Source organism: Eublepharis macularius, chromosome 3 (assembly GCF_028583425.1).
Source record: "Eublepharis macularius isolate TG4126 chromosome 3, MPM_Emac_v1.0, whole genome shotgun sequence".
NCBI lineage: Eukaryota > Metazoa > Chordata > Lepidosauria > Squamata > Eublepharidae > Eublepharis > Eublepharis macularius.
Window position 1 is genome coordinate 91,753,508 of NC_072792.1, and position 27,643 is coordinate 91,781,150.

At 42.8% G+C, this 27,643-nt stretch overlaps 1 protein-coding gene across 2 annotated transcripts; it reads right to left on the reverse strand.

The window, feature by feature from the left end:
* Positions 1–3,644: 3,644 nt before the first annotated feature.
* Positions 3,645–26,741, reverse strand: FAM3B (FAM3 metabolism regulating signaling molecule B). 2 transcript variants are annotated; one of them, XM_054974725.1, is made up of 8 exons: positions 26,554–26,741; positions 20,599–20,742; positions 17,691–17,814; positions 13,802–13,860; positions 11,937–11,987; positions 11,268–11,355; positions 5,685–5,817; positions 3,645–4,405 (listed from the first exon to the last, which is right to left on the reverse strand). In XM_054974725.1, exons 1-8 carry the CDS (start codon positions 26,570–26,572, stop codon positions 4,316–4,318), a joined length of 708 nt encoding a protein of 235 aa, XP_054830700.1. In that variant the 5' UTR covers positions 26,573–26,741; the 3' UTR covers positions 3,645–4,315. The 2 variants fall into 2 exon arrangements, with proteins under 2 accessions (XP_054830700.1, XP_054830701.1); XM_054974726.1 differs by lacking the exon at positions 26,554–26,741 and adding an exon at positions 26,302–26,523.
* Positions 26,742–27,643: the final 902 nt, after the last annotated feature.

The window sequence follows — 27,643 nt, forward strand, 5'->3', positions numbered from 1 at the left end:
GGGGCAGGAGGTAGTCTGCCCCCAGCGCCGCCAAAGAGGGGGCGCCGGGCGCAGTTGCCAGCCCCAGGAGCGCGCCTGGGGAAAGTTGAATGGCACAGGCGGCCACCTGCGCTGCCTTTTGCCTTTCCCGCAGGACAAGGGGCGGCCAGCTTGTGGGAAAAGCAAAAGGCAGCGTGGGTGGCTGGGAGGCCGCCCGTGCCATTCGCCTTTCCCCAGGACAAGGGGAATGCGGGTAAGCCAGCCGCCCCTTGTCCTGGGGAAAGGCAAAAGGCAGTGCGGGAGGCTGGGAGGCCGCCTGCGCAGTTCGCCGTTCCCCAGGACAAGGGGCGCGTGGGCAAGCCGGCCGCCCCTTGTCTTGCGGGGCAGGTGAATAGCGCGGGCAGCCTCCGAGCCACTCACGCTGCCACCAGCTCCACAGTGCACTGGGACAGCCGGCTTGCTGCGTGGGCGGGGCGACCCAGGAGCACATGCGTGCAAGAGCCTGGCTACGGTTGCCCTGGGCACTGGCAACCGTAGATCCGGCCCTGGTGTGAATGTCCCCTCCCTGAGGGGAGGCGGCTCGTTGCCGGGTTAAAAACTCCCCCCCTCTGCTCTAAGTGTGTGTGTGTGTGTGTGTGTGTGTGTGTGAACGTCCCCTCCCTCCGAGGGGAGACTGCTCATCGCCACCTCCCCGTGCCCGCCGGGCCTGGCAGCCGCTGCCAAAAACCACCATTCCTATATTGCTGGAAACAGCGGGGTGCCTCCCGCTTTGGCCTCCCCAATTCCCGATCGGAAACGGGACTTGATCAGTTAGAATCGGTGACCTGGGTTTGGCGGTGGCCCAGATCCACGAACGGCTTGATCGGTATTTTTTTTGGATCATGCCCACCTCTAGCGGTGATTTCAGGATTTTACCATAAACCAGCATTCTGCTCTCTCTCCTGGTCTGGGGCCTAAGCACCACCCTCATCCTGGACAGGAAGCAGGGTGACTGAGGCTAGCTTAGTGACCTCTTTTGGACATAAGGCAAGTCCAGAGCCCTAGTGGGCTAAAGGCAGTGGGTACAAAAAATGATAAATCACTAAGACAATGCTTCAAAAAGCTTGATACGGCCACTGTGTTTCAGATTCTGATCACAACCAGGTTAGATTACTAAAATGTACTATGTGTCTTTGAAAATTGTCTAGAAAGTTCAATTGGTCCTAAATGCAATGGTCTGCTTATTGTTTGGAACTGGGTAGGGATCTGAGATGCCTGCCAGTGGTGAGCTATCTCCTAGCAGTTTACCTGGTTGCTTGCTAGTCACTGGCAACCAGCGGGAGGTTTCTCGCTGCCCAGAGATTTCCTGCCACCAATAGGCACCCCAGGAACATGATGAGGTCACTTCTGAAAGTGATGTCATTCCGCTGGCCGCAGGAATGTTCCCGTGCTTTGTTTGGGGATGATTTTGGCCCCAAACTGGTTGATTCTTAAATAATCGGTCCCACAAAGAGTGCAGGGCATTTTCTAAAAGCAATTAAAACTGTAGTAGAATGAAAAGCCCAGGAGAGCATCTTTATAATGGAATAGTCCACTGCAATTATTATTGTAGGATCACCTTCTTTTACAGCATTGTCTTTACCTTATAATCAACTTTCTGCAGTATTTATAGTTTATCTGCCTTAGTTTGTTGTTTGCATTGCTCCCTAATTTTGTAATCTTAGTCCTATTGAATTGTTCATTGATTGTCTCATACTGTCTGATTGCAGTTTATATCCTGCAATCCACCTTGATTCTCAGAGAGAAAGATGGATGATTTTTAAATGTTGTTGTTGTTTTAATGAGTATATGGTTGCATTTTTACTTGTGAGCCACTGTGAGCAGGTCTCTGAAGAGATAACATATAAATTCCCAAAACAAATACATAAATCTACCATCTAATGATTTTACAAGTTTTGAAGCACGTTTTGAAGCACAGACTTTCTGGGCCATAACACAACCCCTTTGCTACACTTATCTTTCAATGGTTATTTAGGACATATTGACACATTTTAACAGATTCCCAAGGAGGATTACATTATACAAACAAAGGAAAAACAATAAAAAAGAAAAGTAGTAAAACAAATCATTTTAATAAAAGAGCAGCATTAGGAGACATAAAAAATAGTGCCAGTTCAAAAACATCATCCCAAGGCTTTCTGGAATAAGCACCTTAACATTTTCATCTGGAAGGTCAGAGGGGAAGGCACCTGTCTTGTTACCTGAAGTGGTCTCCTTGCATTAAATATGATTTATGGGGGAATTAGCTAGCAAGGAAGACGGCTGTACAAGAGGCGGTAACTGGAATCGAATCACCTTTGTCTACGGGGTCCCAATCCCAATAAGCCAAGCGAGTCTGGTGCTTCAAATTAATCAACAACTTTTATTTTAAGTTGTTGATTTAAGTTGCACATACACACCAATTACTGGGGAAAATAACCACATGCACACAGAGAGTTCTAGGAAATGATAGCTAGAAGCATGGGAACAGAGTAAGAGGGAGTAATTATATCTACCTATCCTGGAGAGGGGGGGTCTGGAGAGAAGCTTCAAATGTCCTGTGTTGTCAGCCCAGAGAAATGTGGAACAGCGCTTGTGGATCCAGGAAAGCGAGCAAGCGTGAACAGTTTAACGGGGTTGGGGCTCAACCTTTATAGGCGAAATGTGCCCCCAGGCCAAGAAGAGTTCTCCTGGCAGTTAGGACAAAGAGTCTAATGGTCGGTTCCTGGGTGTAACAAAGGATTCGAGTACTTTGATTGATGGCTGCCAGGGTGTGTGAAAGCAGATGCAAAACTCGTCCCAGCGCTGCACAAAAGGGACAGTTTTCCTGATGAAGTACTGGAGCAAGGTTAAGTGTTTTTAGAGAGGGGATACAATGTGCCAGGAATGACTGTACATGCTTATGAATGCCAATTGATTAATTCCTCAATCACGGACAGGGGTCTCATTATGGGAGGAGGGATAGGAATGTGCTAAGTGGGGGTGTCTCAGCGAGACCTTTATTGCTCTGGGCCTTCCGGAGCTTGGGTGGACAGCGAGGCCAGTCGCATCACAATACCTCTGCATTCCAATGCGGCATTCCTTACATGCCTGGTTCTCCAGGGCAGGATCTGGCAACGACAGGGGCTCTCTGGTGGCGGTGCTGCAGTCATTTCAAACTCCAGAGGCCTGTACACTTTTAATATCATGGGCAGTCATATGAAAACTGCTATTAAAAATGGCGGAGGCCGGGCTGACTGCTCACAGACTGACCACCCAAGACAGCCATAATCTGGGGTGGCAGCTGAAAAAGCCCTCTCATGGTTCCCACCAGTCTCAATTCAATAATCAGTAATATTACAGAGTTTTAAAACTCTGCTAGTTTGCTTGGTAAGAAATGCTTTGTATTGACACATAAGGACCAGCAAGATGGAACTTGGGTATAGTATTCCATTAAACTAGTGCCACCACCACTGAAAGGTCCTTTTATGTCATGGGATTTTTTTAAAAATGCCCTTTAAATGCATATTAAAATTATGTTTTGTAGAAATCCCCCATCCTCTTCCCACCGCCAGGCTTCTGGATATTTATAAAAATATTTTTTAAATATTTTTCCTACTTCATGCTTCATTAGCCATTCTTACATAGAAATAACCACACAAACTGTGTTTAAATATGAAATCCTCTTTAATGCTTTCAGAAACATTCACGTAATAAATACATGTACATTCAAGTACAAATTGTGTTAGTCGTATAACCACTATTTTCATGGGCCGTTTTCACACTGCTTACCGGCAACAGAACATTGCACTAAGCTCCTGGAATGACATCTTCCTGGCGTGAAATTGCGCCAGGAAGATGCTGTCGTTCTGGGAGCTTGGCATGATGTTCCAGGGCTGGTAAGCAGTGAGAAAATGGCCATGGTTAGCTTTAGCTGAAGTATGTTTAAGGGAAGGGGAGAGGAGGGCACACAACTTGCATTCTTTCTTAACAATATTAACTTTGAAAATGTACTGCTGAATAATGAAAACTTAAAACCCAACATACTCAGTATTCATATCTTGCAATAACTCTGTGAACTTAGTGAATCAGATTCTAAGCTGCTTTTCTTAGAATACTCGTAAAAGATCACTGATGGTGCATGTCCCATAGATAGGAAAAAACTCTGACAAGCCATAACATGGCTGTACATGATTGTTAAAAAATTAATTATATTAAAAGTAAATACTGGAATTTTCACCCAAAGCCTGACATTGCAGCCTCCGGCAAACACATTTTTACAATAACATAAGATGGAAACATAATGAACTACTTTGTCAGTATAGTTTAATATAAAAATTCAGTGTAGATTTGGGGGGATGCAGCCTTCTATCTGGATTTCAGCTGGCCAGCCTCCGTATCGGTTCTTCTTATTGTCAGAATGGTTGATCTGTTTGAAAGATGCAGACCATGAGTAATTCAATTTACAGTTTCAAAGTAATCCAATTTGGGAAGCGCAATGCAAATAAAGAGTAGATTATGGAATGAGCAGGAAGAAGGAAACTTCAACACAGGGTGGTATAAAATTCATAACGGTCTCGCTAGTAAGGTTGATGGAAAAATATGTATTTATTTAAGATATTTCTATACTGCACATTCCATAAGTATGTTCAAGGTGGGTACAGTAATTGAGAATGGCATTCTCTCCTGTTCAAGCTTAAAGAGAGCTACAACTGGAATGCAGACATATTTGCTAACTCTAGCCAGAATTCAGATACTTTAGTGTTTTCTCCTTCCACGATTGTCAACCAGATTCATCTCTGTTTTGCTGGGATTCCATTTCAGCAAACAATAACTATATACTGCCTTTCAACACAAAGTTGAAATAACATCACAATGTTGTTATAGCGTTGTGTTGGTTTGGCTGCTCGGATGACCTCTGCCTCCCAGCTCTGGGCCAGCCTGCACAGAGTTCTCTGGTTTTGGACCATGGGGGCAGAGATCGTAAATCCTAAATATTTTTTTTTAAAAAAATAAGCATAATGACATTATAACACTATGTCATTATGCTTAGTTGTTGTTGTTTTTTTAATCCCCAATACAGGACAGCCATGCTCCAGGTAGACATTTTTGGTTAGGATTAACGACCCTCTTGCCACTATCCAAACTGGAGTGCACCACCACAATATAATGATGGTTAATGTGGTTACATGGATCTCTTTTAGGTTTCTATACTTTTGGGGTTAAAAGTTCTATTTGGGGTGACTCTGCACCAGCACTGCATACATGCCAGGTTGAGGTCTTTTTCCGCTTTCATTTCGCTTTTGTTTTTTTCCCCTACTGCTAATGCCTTAGTGCTGGGTGCCTTTGGTTGTTGTAACATAGTAATGTAATAATGTGAACTGGCATACACAAAAATTAAAAGAAGGTGGGGGTGATGCAATGATGACACCGACACCGATACCAATGATGATGTCCACATCTCACCACATGCCCCTCTTTATTTCATGGCGGCACAAACAAAAAAAGACAGCACCCACACAAGGATTAAAAGCAGTGTGTGGAAAGGTAGATGGCCCAAATGAATCTGATTCTTGAGGAGTTAATGTTCTAAAAGAGAGGAGTAAATCACTGGTGCAGAAAAGGCCACAGTCTCACTATAGTCTCCCATAAGAATCCAATATGAGATTGATGAAAAGTTTCAATTAAGAAGCCTCTAAAAGTCTGACCTTTTCTTTCTCTAGGTCATCTGGCAGCTTGAAACCTTTTGCAGCTATGAAAGCCCAGCTTGACCGGAATCGTATGTTTTGTATTTCTTTACTGCCGAGGTCCTCTATCACCTTTTTTGCATCCTCCTTTAACCTGTATGAGAAATAGACAGGGTACTTTAACTTTGTACCTTTTCCAAAAAGTCAAAAGGTTATAGAAGAGAAAACAGAGTTGCACTTACCGTAACTGCTGTTCATTGATGTCTTCTGTGCAGGCACACATGGGACTGCACACGCGCAGGTCTGCCGACCAGAATTTTTTTCTAGCTAAAAGTCCACCAGGGGGCGCTTGCCTGCCAAGTGCGCATGCACGGCATTTCCCACCAAACACGACATCCGGCCGCAGTGGCCCCTCACCCTCAGTTTCTCCTATGCCACTGAACCCCCTGCAATAACACCAGGAGGAACGTAGAGGGGTAGGAGGGAGGGTTTGTGTGCCTGCACAGAAGATGTCAATGAACAGCAGTTACAGTAAGTGCAACTCTGTTTTCATTGTCTGTCTTCTGTGCAGTCCCACATGGGAGACTCACAAGCCACTTACCCTGGAGGTGGGCGTGTTCCTCAAAAAAAAAAGCGATTGGAGAACAGCCTGACCAACTGCTGCCTCTTTTCACTCTGAAGTATCCAGGGCATAATGTCTGGCGAACGTCTCCGAGGAGGACCAGGTGGCCGCCCTGCAGATGTCACGAAGTGGAATCCCTCTCAGGAATGCCGCAGATGAGGCTTGTGCCCTTGTCGAATGAGCTTTGACCTCCAGGGATGTGAACTGCCTGTATAACAATGTCCCTGTCCAGGGCCCACTCCCAAATCTGTAGTGCTTTGCCGCAGAGAGCCTGAGAAGTGGTGCCCCCCTGCTTGTTCAAATAGAACATGGCTGTACAATTGTCTGTTAGGATTTGAACCGTCTTGTGCTGCAGGGTATCTGCAAATGCGATAAGGGCAAAATGTATGGCCTTTAATTTTAACAGGTTTATGTGGCGTTCCCTATCCTAGTGAGTCCAGGTGCCATGCGCCCTAAGGGGGCCACACTGAGCACCCCACCCTGTAGTACTTGCATCAGTGGAAATGGTAGCCTGACACTGAACAGTACCAAAAGCAACCCCTTTGCATAAATTGCCATCATGGAGCCACCAACGCAGGGAACGAATTACCCCCCGGGGAATAGAGTATTTCTTGTCCTGACCTCCTAGCTGGAAATCATGCACTGACAGGAACCAAAGTTGAAGTGACCGCATATGCAGTCTAGTCATAGGGGTTACAGCTGTGGCCAAGGTCATAAGGCCCAATAACGTCTGTATAGCAACTGTGGACTGAAAACGACATCTAGAGAAGAACCCTACTAAGCGTTTAATATGCAAGGCTTGTTCAGGTGGCAAAACCCCCTTGTTTGACCATCCAGTATCATGCCTATAAAGCGGGCTTTCTGTGAAGGAATGAGGACTGACTTTTGAAAGTTCACTAATAATCCCAGGTGGGAGCATGTGTGCACAACAAATCCTATCTGCCCCAGGAGTAATTCAGCAGAACGGGCTGTAAGAAGCCAGTCATCTAAATAAGGATAGACTGTACAGCCCTGCCTTCTAAGAAAAGCCACCACCGTGGCCATGCACTTGGTGAAAACCCTGGGAGCAGTGGACAACCCAAAGGGCAGGACCTAGTATTGGAAGATCCTTCCATTACAAATAAAACTAAGGAACTTCCTATGTTCTGGGTGTATGGAAATATGAAAATATGCATCCTTAAGGTCCAGGACAGCGAACCACATATTTTTGGGCATCAACTGAAGGACCGTAGCATGGGTAAACATCCGAAACCTTTTAACACATACAAATCTATTCAGACATCTCAAGTCCAGAATAGGACGTGTTCCACCATCTTTCTTGTCAACTACAAACATTTTAGAATAAAAACCCAGAGGGGATTCACCCTGTAGAACCTCCAGGACAGCTCCCTTCTTTTGCAAGGCCAATTCCGCAGTGTGGAGCTTCTGCGAGGGGGTATAAAGAGAAAAATCAGGTAGAGAACTCTGGATAAACTTTGAATTCAATTTTATATCTAAACTTTATAACATTTAACACCCAATTATCAACCCAGTATCGAGCAAACTCAGCTAATCTGTCACCAAACACGACAGATTGATCAGCAGCTAGTCAGAATTGCTTGGACTGGTTAGCAGGCTCTTTATTAACCGGGCTCTGTCGATTCTGAAGAGGGCGGTGGTTGGACCTCTGCCGCTGATAAGTAATGGTAACTCCCAATCCTCCCGAACTGAGGCTGCCGCATAGGTCTGGCGGGGTCTCGAGTATTTGGAACCATATCTGCTTGAACCTCAATAGTAAGAGAAGTGAGGGGGTAGATCCTCATCAGAAAAACGGTTCCGCCCAGTACGCGTAGGGGAGCCTGACCACAGGACCTCACGAAGTTCCCCTTCATCTCGGGAGATCTGATCCGAGGTGATGGAGTCTTGGGTCTGTCCCAACTCTAATCAGTCTGGACAGTAGTTGAGTGCTTATGTTTCAACTTCTTTTTGGCTTTCTTGGCCGGTGGTTCCACCTGCTCCGCTCCTCCCTCACGCTTCCGAGACTTCAGATCCATAGTCTTCGGATCCGAGGGCAAGCTCTTCGGATCTGAGCGAGTAGACTCCAATAAGGCACGTGCTGACTCTGAGAATTTCGGATCCGAAGTCTTCGGATCCCTTCTTTGGATCCGACTTGGAAGGCATAGGTGGATCCAAGGTGCCCTTCTGGCTCGAGGTCAGAGTCGACGGAGACTCGGGAAAAGACTGCGGATCCGAGTCAAATCCGAAGGCCCCAGAATCGGCAGGCCCCGACTGCTGCTCAATGTTTTCTCCATTCTGCTAAGATCCAAGGGAGTGGCTTCCTGGGCCCGTATGGGGGAAGCGGATCTAGCAGTGGATGATGCGCTCTGCGCTGATTTCCCACTCACTGAGGGTGGCTTAGATGGGGCTTCAGAACCATTAGTCGCCTGCATGGCCCTCTTCCACAGCATAGCCTGGAGTCTAGCGGCCCACTCGGACCTGGCCTTTGGTGTAAATTTCTAGCAATGTTCGCACTTGGGGACATTGTGCATTTCGCCAAGGCACTCCAGACAGACTGAATGACCATCCGTCTTGGTCATCTTCATTGAGCAATTAAAGCAGTGCTTGAACAGCGCTTTTTCAGACATAGTGCCTGATTATATCTCACCACGATGAAAGACAAACTCCTTCTACTCTCTCTCTTGCAGCAGACGAGCTAGATCTTCACCAGTGGGCGGCAAAGAAGAAACTGAGGGTGAGGGGACGCCATGGCCGGATGTTGTGTTCAGTGGGAAATGCCGCGCATGCGCACTTGGCAGGCGAGCGCCCCCTGGTGGACTTTTAGCTAGAAAAAATTTCTGGTCAGCAGGCCTGCGCATGCGCAGTCCCATGTAGGACTGCACAGAAGATGGACAATGAACATATTCTTATTCAAACAATGCTCTCTCAGTACGTGTCAATAAAGAGATTGGGTTGGAGCCTATGGGCTTTTCATTGGTGGAAGAGGGGGGTGGGGAAATTTTGCCATTTTGGAGATGATAGGAGGCAGCTGAAGAAAGGGGATGCATGAAGAGAACTGCTTGTACTAGTGAAACAGTCACAGGCTTGAACCCATTATTATGCAGTGCTTTTTTGTTTTTGTTTTTTAAAGGAGAAGGTACTCATATGCATGGTTACACTGAATTCTACCATTTCCTTCCTCAGGACATGAGAGAGCCCCCCGCCCTGCAAAGTGTTAGTACTCAGTGCCAGGGAGTACTGCCACAAAAAAGGCTTACTATTATGTATGCTACCCAGGACCTGTGTAATGCGGTGATCTAGAGAACTCAGCACAGCAGATTTTGTAGCACTTGCTTTATTTAAATATATGATTATAAACAAGCTGTGCGCAATCCCTTATCTCAGGACTCAATGGTCCAAAAACCATGGATTGGATCCATCATTCAGGCATAGTGAGGTACACAATTATATGATCACATTTGTTTATCAGCGTCAGTATTGCTTTCTTGACCAGAGGCTCTTCAGAATTTCAGGTAGAGATATTTCATATCACCTACCACTTGGTCCTTTTAAATGGAGATGCTGAGAGCTGAAACTGGGATCTTCTACTTGCAAAGTAGATGTTCTGCTACTGAGCCACAGCCCCTCCTGATTTCTGCATGAGATGCATCTTTTGCAACACATCCACTACTATTCCTAAGGGTGTCCCAACTCTTAGAAGCAGTTTTGTGGATAGTTCTCTCCAAGAACTGTGGAGAGATTCTGTGAACAGAGCTTCCACTTGTGATTCTTAGGACCTAACCGAATGTCAGCTATCAAAGATGTTTCTGCCTCAAAAAGAGTGAGTGAGTGAGTGAGTGAGTGAGTGAGTGAGTGAGTGAGTGAGTGAGTGAGTGAGTGAGTGAGTGAGTGAGTGAGTGAGTGAGTGTTTCCAACCAGGATAGATCTCAGAAGCTAAGATCTCAGAAGCTAAGGAAGGTCAGCCTTGGTTAGTAATTGGATGTGAGATCAACAAAGACTAGAGTTGCAGAGGAAAGTAATGGCAATTCACCTCTGTTAGTCTATTTCCTTGAAAACCCCAGCAAAGGCCAACATAAGTCAGCTATGACTTGATGGCACTCTCCACCACCGGAGAGAGAGAGAGAGAAAGAGAGAGAGAGAGCACCAAACCTCCTGCTTTCTAACTTTCTTTTTAAAATGCGTGCCATGGCCAAGATTAGCAAACAACACAATTTAATAATTTAATGATAATAAATGTATTAGTACTATCCAGTAACATCCTTGATCAGAGACAGAAACGGCCATGGATTCCTGAATTCAGTCTTAATTATCAGTTTATGGTTCCTGAGTCACATTAACTATTGCTTTCTTACTTTATAACTATATCAGTTGCTCATTAGGTTCTGCCTTTTATTTTTAACTTTAATCTCAAAATTTGGATAATTTAAAAATTAAAAATGAGCAATTGCTTTGGCTACAAAGAAAAAAATCTGTTACAGGGAACAGGAATGAGAACAGGATTAATTCAGGAATGCTGTGGTCATCATGAATGAAAAGGAGGTAACTAAGCCAAGGAAGTGGCTGAGACAAAACTTTTAGGGACAGTTGCAGGGAGAAGCAGAAACTTTGCTACGCCTGATGTATTTTCCATATAAACCTATGGTCTGATCTTGGCTGGGATCACAGGCATTGATGAATTTTTCAGGAAATGTAGTAATATGTTAAGCGTTGTCTAGGCAACCATTTTAATATCATTTACAGACAACTGGAAAGATGATTGATTGAGCAGCACAAAAGCATCCTAAAATGGAAACAACTGAAATTCCAAATTCCCTTAAGAGATCTAGTGAAGTGCTGAATGGGCAGTTTTTTATAGTGTGGCAGAGTCCTGTTAAATTTTTCAATACCTTCACTGGCTTTACTATAGTTTTTCTAAAATTAGCAAAGCTGATGTCCAAATTATTTACTTTCATGAAGAACAAAGGGACATGAGTTTGTGCACATACTTGGTGCTTCCATCGTCGTGAGTCACCATCAGGAGCAGTGATCTTTGTGGAGCCTTTTTGATAAAGTCTATCATACTCGCAGAGAATTCTGTAGGTAAGGGGAACAAATCACTCTAAAAATATATCCTTCATAAGTATATAATATTCTCTCTCACAATTCATTTCCAGTTCTTGGCTTTTTTATTTAGAAGGACAAAGCTGAGGAATATCATGCTTTTTCTGACAAGGTGTCTCTTCTGCTGAAGATGAAAGGCTGGAACCAGCACAAAATTTCCATTTGCACTACAGCTCCTGCACATGCAGAATCACAAGAAAAAGACTGTGGTAGCTGCTTGTGCTAAGTTAAACTTATTGTATCCCCCTTACTTTCCCACTTGCACAAGATCTTATGCAGCCTGTTTCTGGGCGCTATAATATATAGGGAAGAATGTGCTAGATGTTGCATGAGGTCCTGTGCAAGCAGAGCTGCAGTAAGTTTGTTTATGTTTCTGCTCGCACATCTCTAGACCTAAGCCACAGGAAGCACTTTTGGTGAGAATTTTCAGTAAAGTCCTTATCAGAAGCTCTGACTCTGGATATTGCCAACAATAGGAATGGTATTCTACAATTGGTCTACGTGTATTTCTGGGTTGATAGTGAACGCTCCTGAGAAAGTGAATACTCCCTTACCTCCTTCCCACATGTCAAAATATTTTGCATCTATACACTTTCCTGTGTCATCTACAAGAAAAAAATGTATTAAAAATGGGAACAAAGACGATAAAATAAGTAGAAAAAATTGTTTCACTTTTAAAATACATCATGCAATTAAATATTTCATTTAAAATCCAGAGAGCTACAATGTGCCTGCACAGGACTGCATCTATGTCTCTCTTCTAAGGACTTACCTACACACTGACAAGCATTTTCACACCAGAAAATGCATTAATCTTTTCTAAGTTTCTGACTGGCATATATGTCTCCCTTCATTTTCATGAGCCTGGGTTCACAGGGAAACATGGCACATGCTAGTGTGTGAGGGCTCCATAATAGGCAATTATTTGGATTTTCCCAAATTAGTTGGTTTTCTCCTTGCCATTTTCCCCATTTAAGGCTCTTTTTTTTTTGCATGGGTGATTTTTGTCGTGTTTGGCCCCATACCTCTTTGGGGTTTCTTTCGAATTCTAGATGATTACCTCCCCCTTAAGATTTCAATGCAGCATTTCAAGGGTTTTCTTCCAAGTTTTCTACCTGCGCTTTTTCTGTCTGTGCAAAAAAGGCCTAATCCTCTACTTCAAGGAGTGCTCACCATTCCAAATATCTCCAATTCCCCCCTCCCTGTTAATTTTTGTTTATTTTAAAGGGAGTTCCTTGCTGATACTCAAGCCTTTAATGCACACACCAGATCTCACCACAAGAGGGTGCTTTCATATTAAACAAGACATGATAAAGATCATCTTTGAGTGAAGTTGCCACATAAAAAATATAAGTGTTGGTCCCAGTGTTTGATCTTCGTTCAAATGCTTGCAAGTTAAATCCATATTTGAAGTCTAAAACATTCATTTTAATCTCACTTTTTTTGTAAAAAAGAGAAAGAAAATGAAACAAGACCAGCAGAAAAGCAGGACGTATTTTACAATACATACAAAATGGATCTTGCAGTACTAGATACGAGGCAAAGACGAACATCAAAGCTACTGTATTGGCTGCCTTTCAGAAGTTTCAAGTGATACTAGAGACACGGTGTATTCTTCCAAGACTGGCATCTTCTTCCACAATGCTGAGCTGGCAAGGAGAGGCAGCCTTTTGCAGTCAAATTTCCACAGTGCCCAAGGGCAAATTATGATTCCTGTGTAACTCACTAGTTCTCCATTACACAAAGGTTTTCTATGATCACACAACCTGATGAGAATATTATACCCAACATTATTATACTTTATTAAATGTACATACTTCCCTGTGGGAACAGCAGCACCAGTAGTAAATAACTGCACTTCAAACACTATAAAGCTGAGTTCTGATGTCACAACAAACCTCCATTTGTACCCAAGAAGGCACGAACATGGTTGGCTTCCAATATGTCTCTGCCCTCTCCCACCTCACCTCATATGCAGAGCACGATCAAAAGTTTACTGGATCAGTCAATCAAAGTTCAATTTGTCCCAAAGCTAAATGCAGGTGCTTGGACAAATTGTTTCTACCCCACAAACTGGGATTCTAAACCAGGACTGAAGTGTGGGGAAGGAACACGCCATGTTTGAGCACTTCATGAACAGACAGAGGTTTATCACAATGTCTAAATGTGGCCTAAGCAACTATCTGTGGAGTAAAATAAAAAAATAAATAAAAAGCATGTTAGTGAATCAGAATGAGTCCTCAAAATCTTTCTAACATACTGCAAGTTACTAACAATTATACAGCACTTTGAATACTCTTCCCACCTAGCAGGTTCACAGCATTAGCAATATTTCTATCCAGGACTTCCTGGTTCATGACCTGGTTTCTTGCTGCTAGTTTAATATGTTTACTGTACCGGGTTGTGCCTTTTTACTCACAGTCCACAATGGCAATGTTGATGCCTCTCCCTGCATTTTTCTTTTCTTCACTTATGAGCCTGAAATAACAATACAGAATATAATCACTGAGAAGTACATCATGCAAGTTTTTTTCTAGGAAGTTATTTGCTGCTATTCTTAAGCAGGCCATAGGAAGTTTAAAATAAAAGGCTTTCGAAAGCTCTAGGACAGAGAACAAAAACACTAAAATTAGAACAGTTCTTCCCCAGCCATTACATGTAATGGATTAGAAATTGGATCCCACTTGTTGCAATCCTTCTCCCAAAGCTGACCTGTCTGCTGTTAGAGAACTGAAACATCCCAGTAAAAAGGAGGATTGGTCATGGAAGGCCAATGTAGATACTAGAGGTAGGCACGAACTGGGAAAATTCCAAACTGCGCAGTTCATGGTTCGTCACGTTTCACGAACCACAAACTTGCCCCGGTTTGCAAACCAGTTTTTTTGGTTTGTGAAATGTCACTTCCGGTTGTGAAAAGTCACTTCTGGGGTAGCAGGAGGTCTGCAGAAAGCCCTTCCCCCCATTGCCAAGGAAACTGATTGATCGGTGCCAGGCTGTCTGTGGTGATGAACGAAAAAACGAACCAAACGAACTGGTCTAAAGTTTGTGGCAGTTTGTCAGAAATGGGCTCTGATGAACTGCTGGTTCGCAAACCACAAACTGGCCCGGTTCATGACGAACTTTGGTTTGTATTTTGGTTTGTGCCCACCTCTAGTAGATACGCTACTGATTACTTAACCATGGTGAAGCAATTGGGTACACTGTGGGATCAAGCACGCATGGGATCGAGCACTTTTCCCACTCCATCTATTCCCATCTGGGGTGTGAACTTCTTATGCCCTTAATCAGAGATGTGGGGTGAAAATTGAGAGTGCTTAATTTTTCTGTGAAAATTTTCTGTATCTAAAAATTCATTGTTTCATCAAACTGGCCACTGCCAATACAATATTAAGTAACTATGGCAATGTCAAAATTGTAATTAATATCTGTCAGGTGATTATCCCTAGGCATTGCATGAAAAATTACATTTGCATTTTGTTGAATTGTAAATGAGAGTGGAGATAACACCACAAATATATATAAAAATCCAAGTAAAAAAAATCAAGTTATGAATTCACCTGACTAGCCTGACTGTGGAGGTTAAATCAAGACCAACATTAACTTTCTTTCTTATACATCTCCTCTTAAGGTGGAAAGGATATTGTAATCACCAATCTGATACGGGACTATGCAAGTGATGCCATGGTGAGTGACAGTGAAACTGAAGTGTTCCAGTGACTTTCATGGAAGCCACTGCGCTGAAACAGGTAAGTGTACAACCATGTCCATGGCATATCACATACTGTTCTTTAGGTGTGTTAAAATTAGTGGCTTAGGTCCAGAGCAGTGTTTCTGTGTGTTCAAGGATTTTCACCCATGGAAGACAACATTCTTGCCTTCTTGTACCCAAAGGAATGCTGCTCTAGGTCCAAGCTGGCCTTTCAATATTTCTAATGCCTTTGTGGGGAAAAGTTATCTAATGTATTTTTAAATGTTTCTAGATCTTATTCCACATTTCCACATAAAGTTTTGAATTTGTTTGAATATACCATTTAAATCACATGGTTATTTTATTTCAGTTCATGTATTACTTGCTAGTGGAACATAAAATTAATTCGGGGTATTTTAAAATTTTGTTTATTAATTGATATAAATCAAAATAAGCATGCTAAATAAGATCACACACTATTTAGGGCACTAGTAAAAAAATCTGATTTCATTTTCAACAAAATCCACACCATAGCCCTTTATATGTATTTTATGAAGTATACATACTTTATATGTATTTGTGGTGTTCATTCTGGTCAAAAGAGGCAAACTGTGTGGAGCCTGAGAGTCTGTGTGTTTCTGAAATAAAATATTTATTCTAATTGAGTCAGGAAAACTGTGTGGAAGCCTGAAAGGGATTTTATGCTGGGTAAATCAGGCAAACTGTATGGAAGCCTAATTCTGCCTAAGTTAGGCAAACTGTTTGTGTGCCTACGTTAGTTGTGTATATCTGAGAGAGAGATGAATCTATCTAGGTCAAGCAAACTGTGTGGAAAGGGCTGAGTAAAACTATGTCTGTATAGTTGAGATGAGTTTTATGAAGATCTGTGTGGAAAATTACTCTGTGTGACTGAGTCTGTGAACATCCCTTTAATTACTTTTCAAACAACCAAGCTTAAGAACTATTCTGAAACCAACACACCAAATTCTGCAATCATGCTTATGTTCTTATAAATAAATTCTACTTTTATTTAAGCAAGAACAATCCCCTTTTCCTAACAATTATCCTCACGTGTTGGCTGTTCTGTCAAAATATCATGAATAACAAAGACTTCCTGTAATACCAGTTAAGCAGAAGAGATCTAAGGTCACTGCCTTTGGTGGCAGCGAAAACCTTTTGGGGAGACAGCAATATATAGTCACAAACAAAAAAATATAATGTGTTCTCAAAGTATAAGCCTGGGTAAAACAGAGAACACCTGAGGCTCTGTATGGAAATAAAAAGGTTTGATTGGGACCAGGGCCCTCCTGAGGTAAACATTTAAGTTAACATAAGGAGGACTGGAACTAAAGGTCCAAAGGCAAAGGTTTTTAAAAAAGGTTTAGGGTAAAAACAAACAATAAATCATTACAATAGTGATCTAGCAATTTCTTCTTTTTTAAAGTCCAAAATAAGCCTCCGATGGACAGGAAGGGCAGCCAAGGAGCTGAGGCATGGAAAATGATGCTGATGTGGGCAGCACCTGCAAAAATGCACACATTCCCATCTACATGGCATCTTATGGTGCTTTGACTGCCATCTTTCAAAAAAGACTATACCAAATCATGTTCAGCCAAGTTCACAGCAAAGTGGAGGTAAGAACAGAAGATGAACTGAGGAAGACATAATGTGGGTGCTCCCCAAAACAGCACTACAGTAAGGAAGTCAAGGTGGAGCAAATGTGGAAACAGAAATTGAGTAAATTAGCTTTAAATTAAATTTGCTTTCATGGAATTGTTCTGGGGAGCTGTAGTTGTGCAAGGGGTCTGGAAAGTATGAAGCTGCCTTTCACAGAATTGAATTATTGGTTCATTTAGCCAGTATTATCTGACTGGAAGAGGGTCTACAAGATCACAGGCAAAAGTCTTTCCCAATCCTGCCACTGAAGATGCTCTTAACTAGAAATGCTATGTAAGTTTTGGAAATTGACTGAAAAAACAGTGTGGTGTAGAGATTAATAGTACTAGACCAGTACTTTGGACCAGTGAGAACTGGGTTCAAATCCCTCTTGCTCACAAAGCTCACTGGGTGACCTTCAGTCAGTCACCCACTCTCACCTAACCTATCTCAAAGGGCTGCTATGAGGTAACCAGTCATCCCTGGAGGAAGGGCAGGGTAACAATGTGATAAGTAGGTGCAGCTTGTGAACTTGCATGTACTCTTCCACTGACTTACGGTTATAGATAAATCCAGGGCTTTTTTTCTGGGAAAAGAGGTGGTGGGACTCAGTGGGTTGCCCTCGGCGAAAATGGTCACATTGCTGGTGGCCCCGCCCCCTGATCTCCAGACAGAGGGGAGTTTAGATTGTCCTCTGTGCCAAGCGGTACGGAGGCCAATCTAAACTCTCCTCTGTCTGGAGATCAGGGGGCGGGGCCACCAGCCATGTGACCATTGTCAAGAGGTTCCGGAACTCCGTTCCACCACGTTCCAGCTGAAAAAAAGCCCTGGATAAATCTAATTCTGCTGAAGCTCTCCAGTAATTCACAAAAATATAACACACAGGATTCCTTAAATATCTGATCTGACATGCTCAGTGAGGCTGAAAGGTAAAGGCAGACTTTGACATGGATTTGGTGCTTACTGTTGATCTTCAAAGCAGATTTTTGCCATCTTCTCTTTGCCTCCACCACTGAGTAAGCGGTAAGCATAACTCCCAGGTTTACATGGAGACCAATGATCACACTTCTGTCTTTTTGGCGGTGGGGCTGCATTGAACAGAAAGGAAACTTTAGAGCACTTTAATTTATTACATCAAGATGTGATCACGTACCTTTATTATTATAGGGCTCCTGAAAGCCTCATCATACCATGATTAAAGAGCTGACAGCTGGTAACTGACAACAGACAGACAAATCTAGCTTCCTTACAGTTTGCCCAGTGGTCCCACTATTGCCTAATATATCTGTTAAAAACTATGCAACTTTCTTTCAGCAATTTTGGATTAAACTTGATTCACCCTATTTGCTTCCATACTTTTCCTTTGAAAGTCATCAGTGTAGTCCTACTTTATGCCAACTCCATCTTCATACTGAAGGATAACATGGCATGGATAAGCACTGGCAATTGCCTAACTTTCTTCCAGATGTGTCTAACTTTCTTCCATATATGCTAACTTATCTTTTCTCTCCCTCTCTCCATAATTCATCTTAGGAGGCAACAGTAGAGTCAGGAGAAGGCACCAGCAGTGAGCAACAGTTATTCAATGCAGTCCTGCTCTGAGTAGCAACTGCAGGGATAGCAGTACTTTGCTTTTACACCATTCAGAATAGGTGTATCAATCCATGATTTCTAGTTGACTGGCCCCTCCCAGCCTATAAAACAAGGAAAGGTGCTATGCTGCAGCTGCGTTACAGAGCTCAGATGTACAACTCTTGAACCATGCTCAAATTACATTTTCTTAAAGTTGGAAGGCACCCAATGAGCAAAACACTACTTGGTTCCATGCCCTTCCTTCGTGCTGGCTATTTATAGCCTAAATAATTGAAAAGAATAAATAGGTGATATCCTTAAAGGAAATATCTACCTCTGTTTAACTCTACATGGGAGCTGTTCTAGCACAGTCATTAACATCATAAGCTGGGAAGTCCTTGTTCAATTTTTTTCCCACTATGAACTTACTAATTAGACCACTGTTAGTTTCACACCAAACTATGGGTTAGATCTTATGGATGCCCTACTGATGGTATAGGGAAAAGAAACAATTTTGCCTGATTACCTTCGTCATTACAGCCTTCTGACCTGCAGGGCCTTTGATCTGCAAGAGTCCCCCAACCCCTGACAATGAGGGAAAGATCTGCTTCCCATGGGATCCAATACCATGGTTTGTACTAACCATAGTTTAGTATCCAGAGCATGTTTCAGGTTGGTAAGTTCCAGGTGACCCAAGGTTCTGCTTTCATTCCCATACGTTCACACTCCATATGTGGAATGATTGCCATAATTATGAATTGTCAATGCCGATATCATGTCAAAAATCACTTCAGATCATGGCTGATCACAACTCAGATCACACAGCAAACCACAATTAAGGAGCCAAATTACACCTGAAGAGAGAGTGTTGCATCTCTCTGGCTCTTTCTAAAAAGTTCATCAGCAGTGTTTTGCAGCAGCTTGGACGATCAGGGTGCCTTTAAGTTTTTGATTTCTAATTAAAGAGAGCTAGACAAAAAAAAAGATTCTAGCTGTTGTCTTTTTTTAACTGTTTCGTCTAGATTTTTATATTGTCACTCTTGATTATTTATTTTTAAATAGAAAGGTGGAGTATAAATGTTCTAATAACAAGCACAAATAAAAAGACAAAAACACTTCTATATGCCATTAAAGATTTCCTCTCTATGTTTTATATACTGCAAGTTAAATTTGAAAAGTCCTTTATTAACAGTTTGATTCAACATTGCCTGTTTTCTTTTATATCTCTTTTTCTTTCTCACTTTTTCCTTCCCTTTGTTGTTTAATCATTTTTTCTTTTACTATATGTTCCTTTCTTTATTATTTCATGTAATATTGTATGTTATGTATGAGGTTTAGATGGTAGGTTTTTTGTTGTGTTTGAAAAATAACAACAACAACAACATTCAATTTATATACCACCCTTCAGGGCAACTTAACATCCACTCAGAGTGGTTTACAAAGTATGTTATTATCCCCAAAACAAACACCCTGTGAGGTGGCTGGGGCTGAGAGAGCTCTGGGAAGCTGTGACTGACCCAAGTTCACCCAGCTAGCTTCAAGTGGAGAAGTGGGGAGCAAACCAGGTTGTCCAGGTTAGAGTCCTGCCACTCTTAACCACTTCACCAGCTGATAAAAATTTATTAATTTTTTTTTAAAAAAACACACACTGAAATCTTGGTAGTCAAACACACATCTGTAACTGTTTTAAAATCTTTTTACAAATGACTGCAAGCCTATAGTGAATTAAGGATGTGTAAGGATAAGTGAAATTAATTGATTTAAATATGCTTAGCTCTGTGTTAGACTTTGGATAAATTTAGTATCAGTAGGTATCATTGTAAGAAAGCAAGGATTTTTCCCTCTAAAACAAGCAAGTTTTTTGCCATTTGACGTCATTGTAATTAAGGGTGTTAATACAGTGTATATATTGTTTACAGGGTTACCCTGTGTCCTGTTGATCAGATGCATGCTAGGAGTTCCATGTTCAACATTAATTCTTAGGCCTGTGGGAAGCTCTGGGAAGCCCCAGAACCGAAGCATTCATAGGATGAGCAGAGCAGGGGTGCGGTAGCACAATGTCATACTATAGGGCAGAGATATGGGTCAGTAAGGGTCATGCATTTCAAGCAACATGTAGCTTGGTTCTCAGTAAGATTTCAAAAAGAGGGAGGCATCCTTCAAAAGAAAAAAAAATCCTACTTTCCCAGACAATCACACTATTCATACCTTGACAGGCATTATTTCACAAGCGCGCAAGTTAAATTGCAGACAATTGCCATAGAATTATCAAATCTGTCCAGCAGTATATAGTCACATACCCCTAAGTACTGGTTTTTCTCCAACTTTCTGAATGTGCTCAATGGTTGCTGTAAGTGAGTCTTCTGGTATGATATATGCAAATAAGGATCCTAAGTACCAAGCACAGATAGACGCAAAGAGAAATCCTGCTAACTTCATAAAATCTGAAATATAAAATTATGAGAGGGATGAGAAGAATTTGCACAGGAATAAGGTAAACATTGTTATTTCTAGTACATTATTCTATAAATTTACAAAATTATGTAATTCAGTTGATAGTGGTCACTGCATTGGTCCCCTAAGAGGTCCCAAGGCAGGTAGTAATATATTTTACTGAGCCAAATCTATGATGGCATAGTAGTTTGTGCTGACCCTATGGTTGTTTATTAAGAACTAAGTCCCACAGATTTCAATAGTACTTCGTAAAACAGTAAGATTGGGTTGTGGGGTGGGGGGAGGAAAACTGATCCCACATTTTTAAGCAAATGCCTGCTACTTTTCAGGGCAAAAAAGCAGGATACTACTCAACGTAGACTCTTAGACTCAATAAGATTACAAAGATGGCATTGTAGTAATATGAAGTTATTAAGAGTCCCGACAGGCATAAAACTGTAAATTAATATCTGTTCCCATCATGAATTTAATAACCAAGATAAATGCATGTCTGTTTTTTGAGAATCATTCTGGTACCAAAGAACTCTAGAAAGGAAAAGAACACCAAAGGCAGATAATAGTAGCTACCATGTCAGCAAACAATAAGTTTTCAAAAATGTGCAATCCTGTTGAAATTGCAAGAGCAAGGATGGTGGAGGGGAACAGACTCCTGAGCCAAGCTACAGCCCATATGGTGTGTTTCTTCCTCATGGGGCAAGAATAGCTTCTCTCAAGATCTCTGTGTAGGAAAAAAAAAAACAGAGGAGAAAGCTACTGCCCTTGGAAATGGAATTCTGCAAAGACTGGACAAGTGCCCTTCTGTTACAAACATGGAAATGTGCCCAATGACACTGAAGTGCAGATAACTAGCTCCCCCTCCCATCTTAACACATGGCTGAATTGTGCACCCATATCAGATTACTGTTGATGGTGCTAGTTAGTACATACAGGCCTGGAAAAAAAAGCCCAAAAGGTTAAGGGAGGGAGGGTTTCTAAGCCCCCACACCGAGTTTTTTCAATAGACATTTTTCAATGGACATTTTGGAGAGCTCTGGAAAAAAACTCCTACAAAACGTTACCTCTTTTAGAGGCATTTATACTTCTATATATGCCAATTATGCCAAGTAAATTATCAAGTTAAAGAAGTGCTATGATTTTAGGTTTGAGAAGAAAATATTGCATATATTTCAATTTCCCCCTAAAAACACAGAAAAACTGTTTTTTCCAATGGCTTCAAAATTTCTGGAAATATGATCTCTCTGCTAACACAGTGCCCTCTTTCCACGTGGGTTTATTTAAGCCCTGTTTAAGTGAGAATAAACTGCAGTCAAATTTGAAGTAATCATTTACTGTTTAGAGGAACTAATGTTGCGTCCTTTTAATACAGGGACAGTTGTGATAACACATATTTAATCTTTTTTCACCTGCTGTTTTGGAAGGCTGTATATGGTGACACTGTTTTTGCAGAACATCTCAAACAGATGTTAATATTTAGTAACATTTATTTATTTAGTAACATTTATTTATTTATTACATTTGTCATCCACCTGTCTCACTGAGACTCAAAGCAGATGACAGAGTTATACAAGATAATGCAATAAAGACAGTATAGTGGATACACAAATTAATGAAATCAAAACAGTATTATGGCCAGATCAACTGGGACAAGGTGGGTCTATTAATCTATTTGCTTCTACATCTTAGATAAACTCATTTTTAAAAATCTGGACTGAGGTAGACATGTGAAGTCTCTTCCAAAAACAAAAAAGTTGAAAAAAACCTGTCTCTACATTACCTCCCAAGACATGCCCTCCCCCAATTAATGAATGAAATGCTTTTAAAGCAAGGTTTTACCCACTCAAATGCATGAAAGTCTGAGTACTTTTTCTTTTTTATGATGGACATTTGTGAGAACACTGGAAAAGAACTATCTTTTTTTCTTTTGGAATAAGTGAAATGCTTTTAAAGATGAGTCTTATTCACTCAAGATGCACAGCATTTCATTTTTTCCATTAGGAAAAATGAAAAAGTTGTAACACCACTATAAAATCCTCATTGTGCACACGCATGCACACACACACACAGTTAAGTCATTTATATTTTTAAATTCCATAAATATGCCAATTAATGTAGTCTTTTTGCTGAGTTATGATGCTTTTTATGTCAGTGAAGCAGCAAAATAGCCACATAGGATATAAGCACATTAGTAGGGTTGCCAGGTCCAGGTTAGTAGGGTTGCCAAAATCCTGGAGATTTTGGGAGCGGGTCCTGGAGAAGGTGGGATTTGGGGAGGGGAATTGCCTCAGAATGGTGTAATGTCATAGAGTCCACTCTCCAAAGCAGCCATTTTCTCCAGGGGAACTGATCTCTGTCACCTGGAGATCACTTGTAATTCCAGGAGATCTCCAGGCCCCACCTGGAATCTGGCAACCCTACACATTAGGGAAAGGCTAGCTTAATACCCTTTCAGGCATGCCAGCTTTCCACTGGCAGGAAAATTTGAGTCCAACATGCTCTTTCATCCTGATACGGTGTAGTTCTGAGATAGGTGTTGTACCACATTTTTTCCCCTTTGAATGTGAGACACAGGGAGTGTGGCAAGCCCTTCACAGGAGGGGATAAGAATTTCCAGCGCTTGTCCTATAGTAAGTCCCCAAACTTTTTGAGCCTGAGGGCACCTTGAGAATTCTGCTCTAAGGTGGTAGGCACAGCCACAGAATAGCTGTTGTGAGAGGTGGAGCCAACCACAAATTGTCTGTCCAAAGAGGCAGAGGTAACCACAAAATGTCAGGGGAGCAGTGTGCAAGGAAACGTGTTAGTGGGTGCAACGGAACCCATCGGCACCACGTTGAGGACTCCTATCACAGGAGTTTCTTTTCTACTCAGGAATGCAGCAAACATTCCTGTCTACTCAGTGGATTTTGTGAACCTTTGATAGTTTTACTAGCATGGAGAATTTGAAAAGACACAGCTTTTCCCATAATAATGTACTGACAGGAAAAAAGCTCTGCTCAAACCCCTAACTCTGTGCAATTATTATGGTGGGGGAGGCCAAACAGCTAGGAAACAAAGATATCAAAACAATGACTTCTCCAATGTTCCAAATTTCCGTCAAGCAACTTTCCTTGGTTTTCATGAAAAATTAACTAATTTATGGTAAAGCACTAACTTCTCTTTGCCTGTAAAGGTCTTTCTTATCTTGTTTCTATAGGAACACAGTACAAGCTTACTAAGAATTTGGACCTTGAACTCCTGCAGACACTGTACAGTTTTATCACCAGTAATGATCAGAGTTTAATTACCAGTCCACAGCCTTTGCAACTGGAGGTTATAGGCTGTCAGTAAAAGAAATTATGAAAATTAAGATTAAGACAGCATGGTCAGTGGTTTGGCTTCATATAGTAGTGTGTGAGAGCCAGTATGATGTGATTAAAATGTTAGACTATGATATGGGAGACCCAAGTTCCAGCCCCCAGTTTGCCAACAGAAGTTTGCTGGGTAACCTTGGCCCCTCACACACTGTCACCCTAACCTACCTCACAGGCTTGTTGTGAGGATTAACAGTGCAATTCTAAACTCATTGATTTCATTGACTGGAGTAACTCTGTTTAGGATTGCACTGAAAGTGAAGGAAATGTACATTGCTTTGGGTTGCCATTGGGAGGGAGAGAGGAAATATAAATTAAGGAAAAATAAAATAAACGTGGCAGGTCTTCCTAAGGAAGCAGAGAGAGTATGGCAGAGATGTGAGCTTGCAATAACTCAAGGCAGAACTCAAAGAAAAGACTACAGAGAACATACAGAGAAATGGAAATCACAAGGTACACAAAAGGAAAAAGTGTGGGGGGAAAAGCAGGAACAAGAAAAATCATTCAGTGTGCCTGGTCTCTCACTGCTGATCTCCAGGAGGTAGGTGAAGATGTTTTCTTTAGGACTGCTTTTAAGTAACTTTGTTTTTATATTTCTTGGCAGTCCTAGACAGTGTTTTAAAACTTGGTTTTATTCATATTATTGTTATTTTATTCATATTGTAAGCCACTCTGAGTCCCTGCAAGGTAGAACAGTGGCTAATAAATGTTTTAAATAAATAGTCATCGCTAGGATCCCTTTAACTGCAAGGGGCAAAACTATCTCCCTTCCAATTAAATAATAATAATAGCTGTGCTCTTCTAGATAGATTACTCCTCTACTCAGACCAGTGAACAAGGTCAGCGTTGCTGTTATTCCCACAGTACAGCTGGGATCTGGGACTGAGAGCACTGGCTTACCCAAGGCCACCTACTGAGCTCAAGGCAGTGATGAGATTCAAACCAGCAGAGTGCTGATTCGCAACCCAATCACTGAACCATTATGCTACAGCTCAGATTTATTGTGAGACAATGGAATATTTCAGGGATTTTCATTTTTGCCTTTAAAAATGTATAAGGAAAACTCCTATAGAAGGTTAGATGTGTGTGTGTTGGGGGTGGGGTAGATTTATTGCTGCTGGCCCTGTCTGCTCAGCCACCACAGATTACTCATTATAGAAGCTCATGCACTCAACATATATCTGACCACACACTCTTCACCTTGCAAAGCGAGTTTATCAAGTATTCAGGCAACCAGAGTTTGGGCACCCTGCCCCCAATACATAGTTTTTGACCTATTTAAATTGAAAATGTGGTAGTACCTGTCCAGATCCAAGAAACACGAGGCTCTCCTAAATTGTCAAATTGAGAACAGCCGTGCCTCTTTGTCCTGTAACTGTCAGTACAACCAGAGATTTTTTGGAACCAAGTAGATGGTGGAGTGCCCTCAAGTCACAGCTGCCTATGGCCACCCCTGGTGGGGTTTTCATGTATAGCTTAGCCCAATGGTCTGTGTAACCTCTCCATTCCATTTTAAACAATGACTGCCCACACACTTGGGCCTTCTTTCCATGCTTAACAACAGCGCCCCACAATTTTTGGGTTTTTTCCCCCTTTTACACCCCACCTGATAATAAACCCCAAAGTGTGCTCACTTATCTATGACCTATTTGGACGAATGCTGCTATTGGTTTCCCACCCCCACCCCCCCGCACAGATTAATGTAACTGCACGCACTTTTTGAATGAATTAATGAAACAGGATTCGATTTCACGTACTTTCTCTTAAGGGCTACTGTGCTAGATATGGGCACGGAAAGCTACCAGAAGTCCTGTTCGATAGTTCGTTAAAGAACCTGTTTACGCGCCGGAAGCATCAGGCAGCAGGGAAAACGTTAGAGAGTATACTGAAGAACACTTGCGCGGACCACCTGTTTTTGAGCTAAAAGCTTTGGGTGCTCATCTCAGAATCAGCTCTGTTGACCTCCTACGGGGCTTAATTACGCATAAACAAGCACAGGGACCCTCTGCAATCCTAGGAATCACACTTTTCCCAGTGTAAGCCGAGTTGAATTGTGAGCAGACTGGCGCGTGATTCTTGCCTTCGTTTTGACAGGGAGAGGCGGGCGGCGGACTTCCCGCTTGGACGCGAGCCACAGCTTTGACTCTCCAACTCGGTCTTTAAGGTGCTGCGGGACTGGAAAGCAGATGAAAGCGCACTCACCTCTCACTCCAGTGCCTAACGGACTGCCACTGGAGGAGAATCACTCGGCCCCTGCTCAGAGACCTGCACGGTTGTATTCACACCGCAGTGGTCTAGGCGGTCCCTGTTAAAAGCCACGTTTGAGATCCGTGCAGAAAGGCAAAGTCCCATCACCAGGCAGGAAGAAAGAAAGCCAGTGCAGCGCTCATGCTGCAGGGTCCGCCCAGCGTCCTCAGAAAAGCAAGCGGGTCCGCCAGAAGCCGCGCTACTCACTGTTGCAGCCCACCCGCATCTTCGCTCAGGCCTCGTCGGACTCCCAGAGCCCCGCACTGCTCTCCGCACGCGGCCGCGGCCAAGGAGACGCCTTTCGCTTTTTGCTCCTGGCGCAACGTCGGGGCGGCCGCTCTCCAGGAAGCGCGCAGGCGAGCAGCACCTGCCAGCGGCCGCGAATGGCCGAGCGCCGGGCGAGCGGCGAGGGGCGGGGACCGGAGCGCTCGCTAGGAGACTGCAAGCCCGGCTCAGTTCACAGAAAGGCATGCGGCCGTCCTCCGACAGCTTGCCAGCTAGTGAACCGGCTGCCAGGAAGACTAGCCGCTTGCGAGACGGGAGGAAGAACTGGCTTTCTGGGCAACTTGCGACGGAGTTTGTTTCAGCAAGTCTAGCGGACTTCAATCGACTCATGTTCACCAGAGCAGAGAACACCCTTCGAAACCCACGGACTTCACAGGACGGTGAAAGGAGGGGGTAACTCTGCTTAAGTCCAGTGAGGTTAATGGGCGTAGAAGGGTGTAACTCTGCTCCAGACGGCACAGCCAGGCTCTTAAAAAACTATCCTATTTTCCTGTTGAAACCTAGACAGGGTAGGACTTTTGAAAATACTTTAACGCAGGAAGAAAGGCGATAAGTTACACTTTGTTGAATGTGTAAAAATCAAGTTTTGAAAAAATCGGGGAGACCCTCTTTAAAATAATTCGCCTGGCCACCCAATAGGCTCAATCTGTACAAACCCTTGGATCTGGATGCGCATTTGAGAGAAAGAGAGAGAAGGTAGTCACTCCAGAGGAGCAGCGTGTCAGTCTGTTACAGCGAAAACAAACAGGAGGCTTAGAATCAGAATCATAGGGTTAGACAGGTCCTCTAGGGTCATCTAGTCCAACTCCCTGCACGATGCAGGAAAGTCACAAATACCTCCCCTCCCCACACACCCAGTGACCCTTACTTCATGCTCAGAAGATGGCAACACACCACACCATCAGGATCCCTAGCCAAACTGGCCTGGGGAAAATTGCTACTTGGCCCCAAGGTGGCAATCAGTCTTACCCTGGGCATGTAAGAAAGAGCCACGAGAACTAAGCAGTGATGT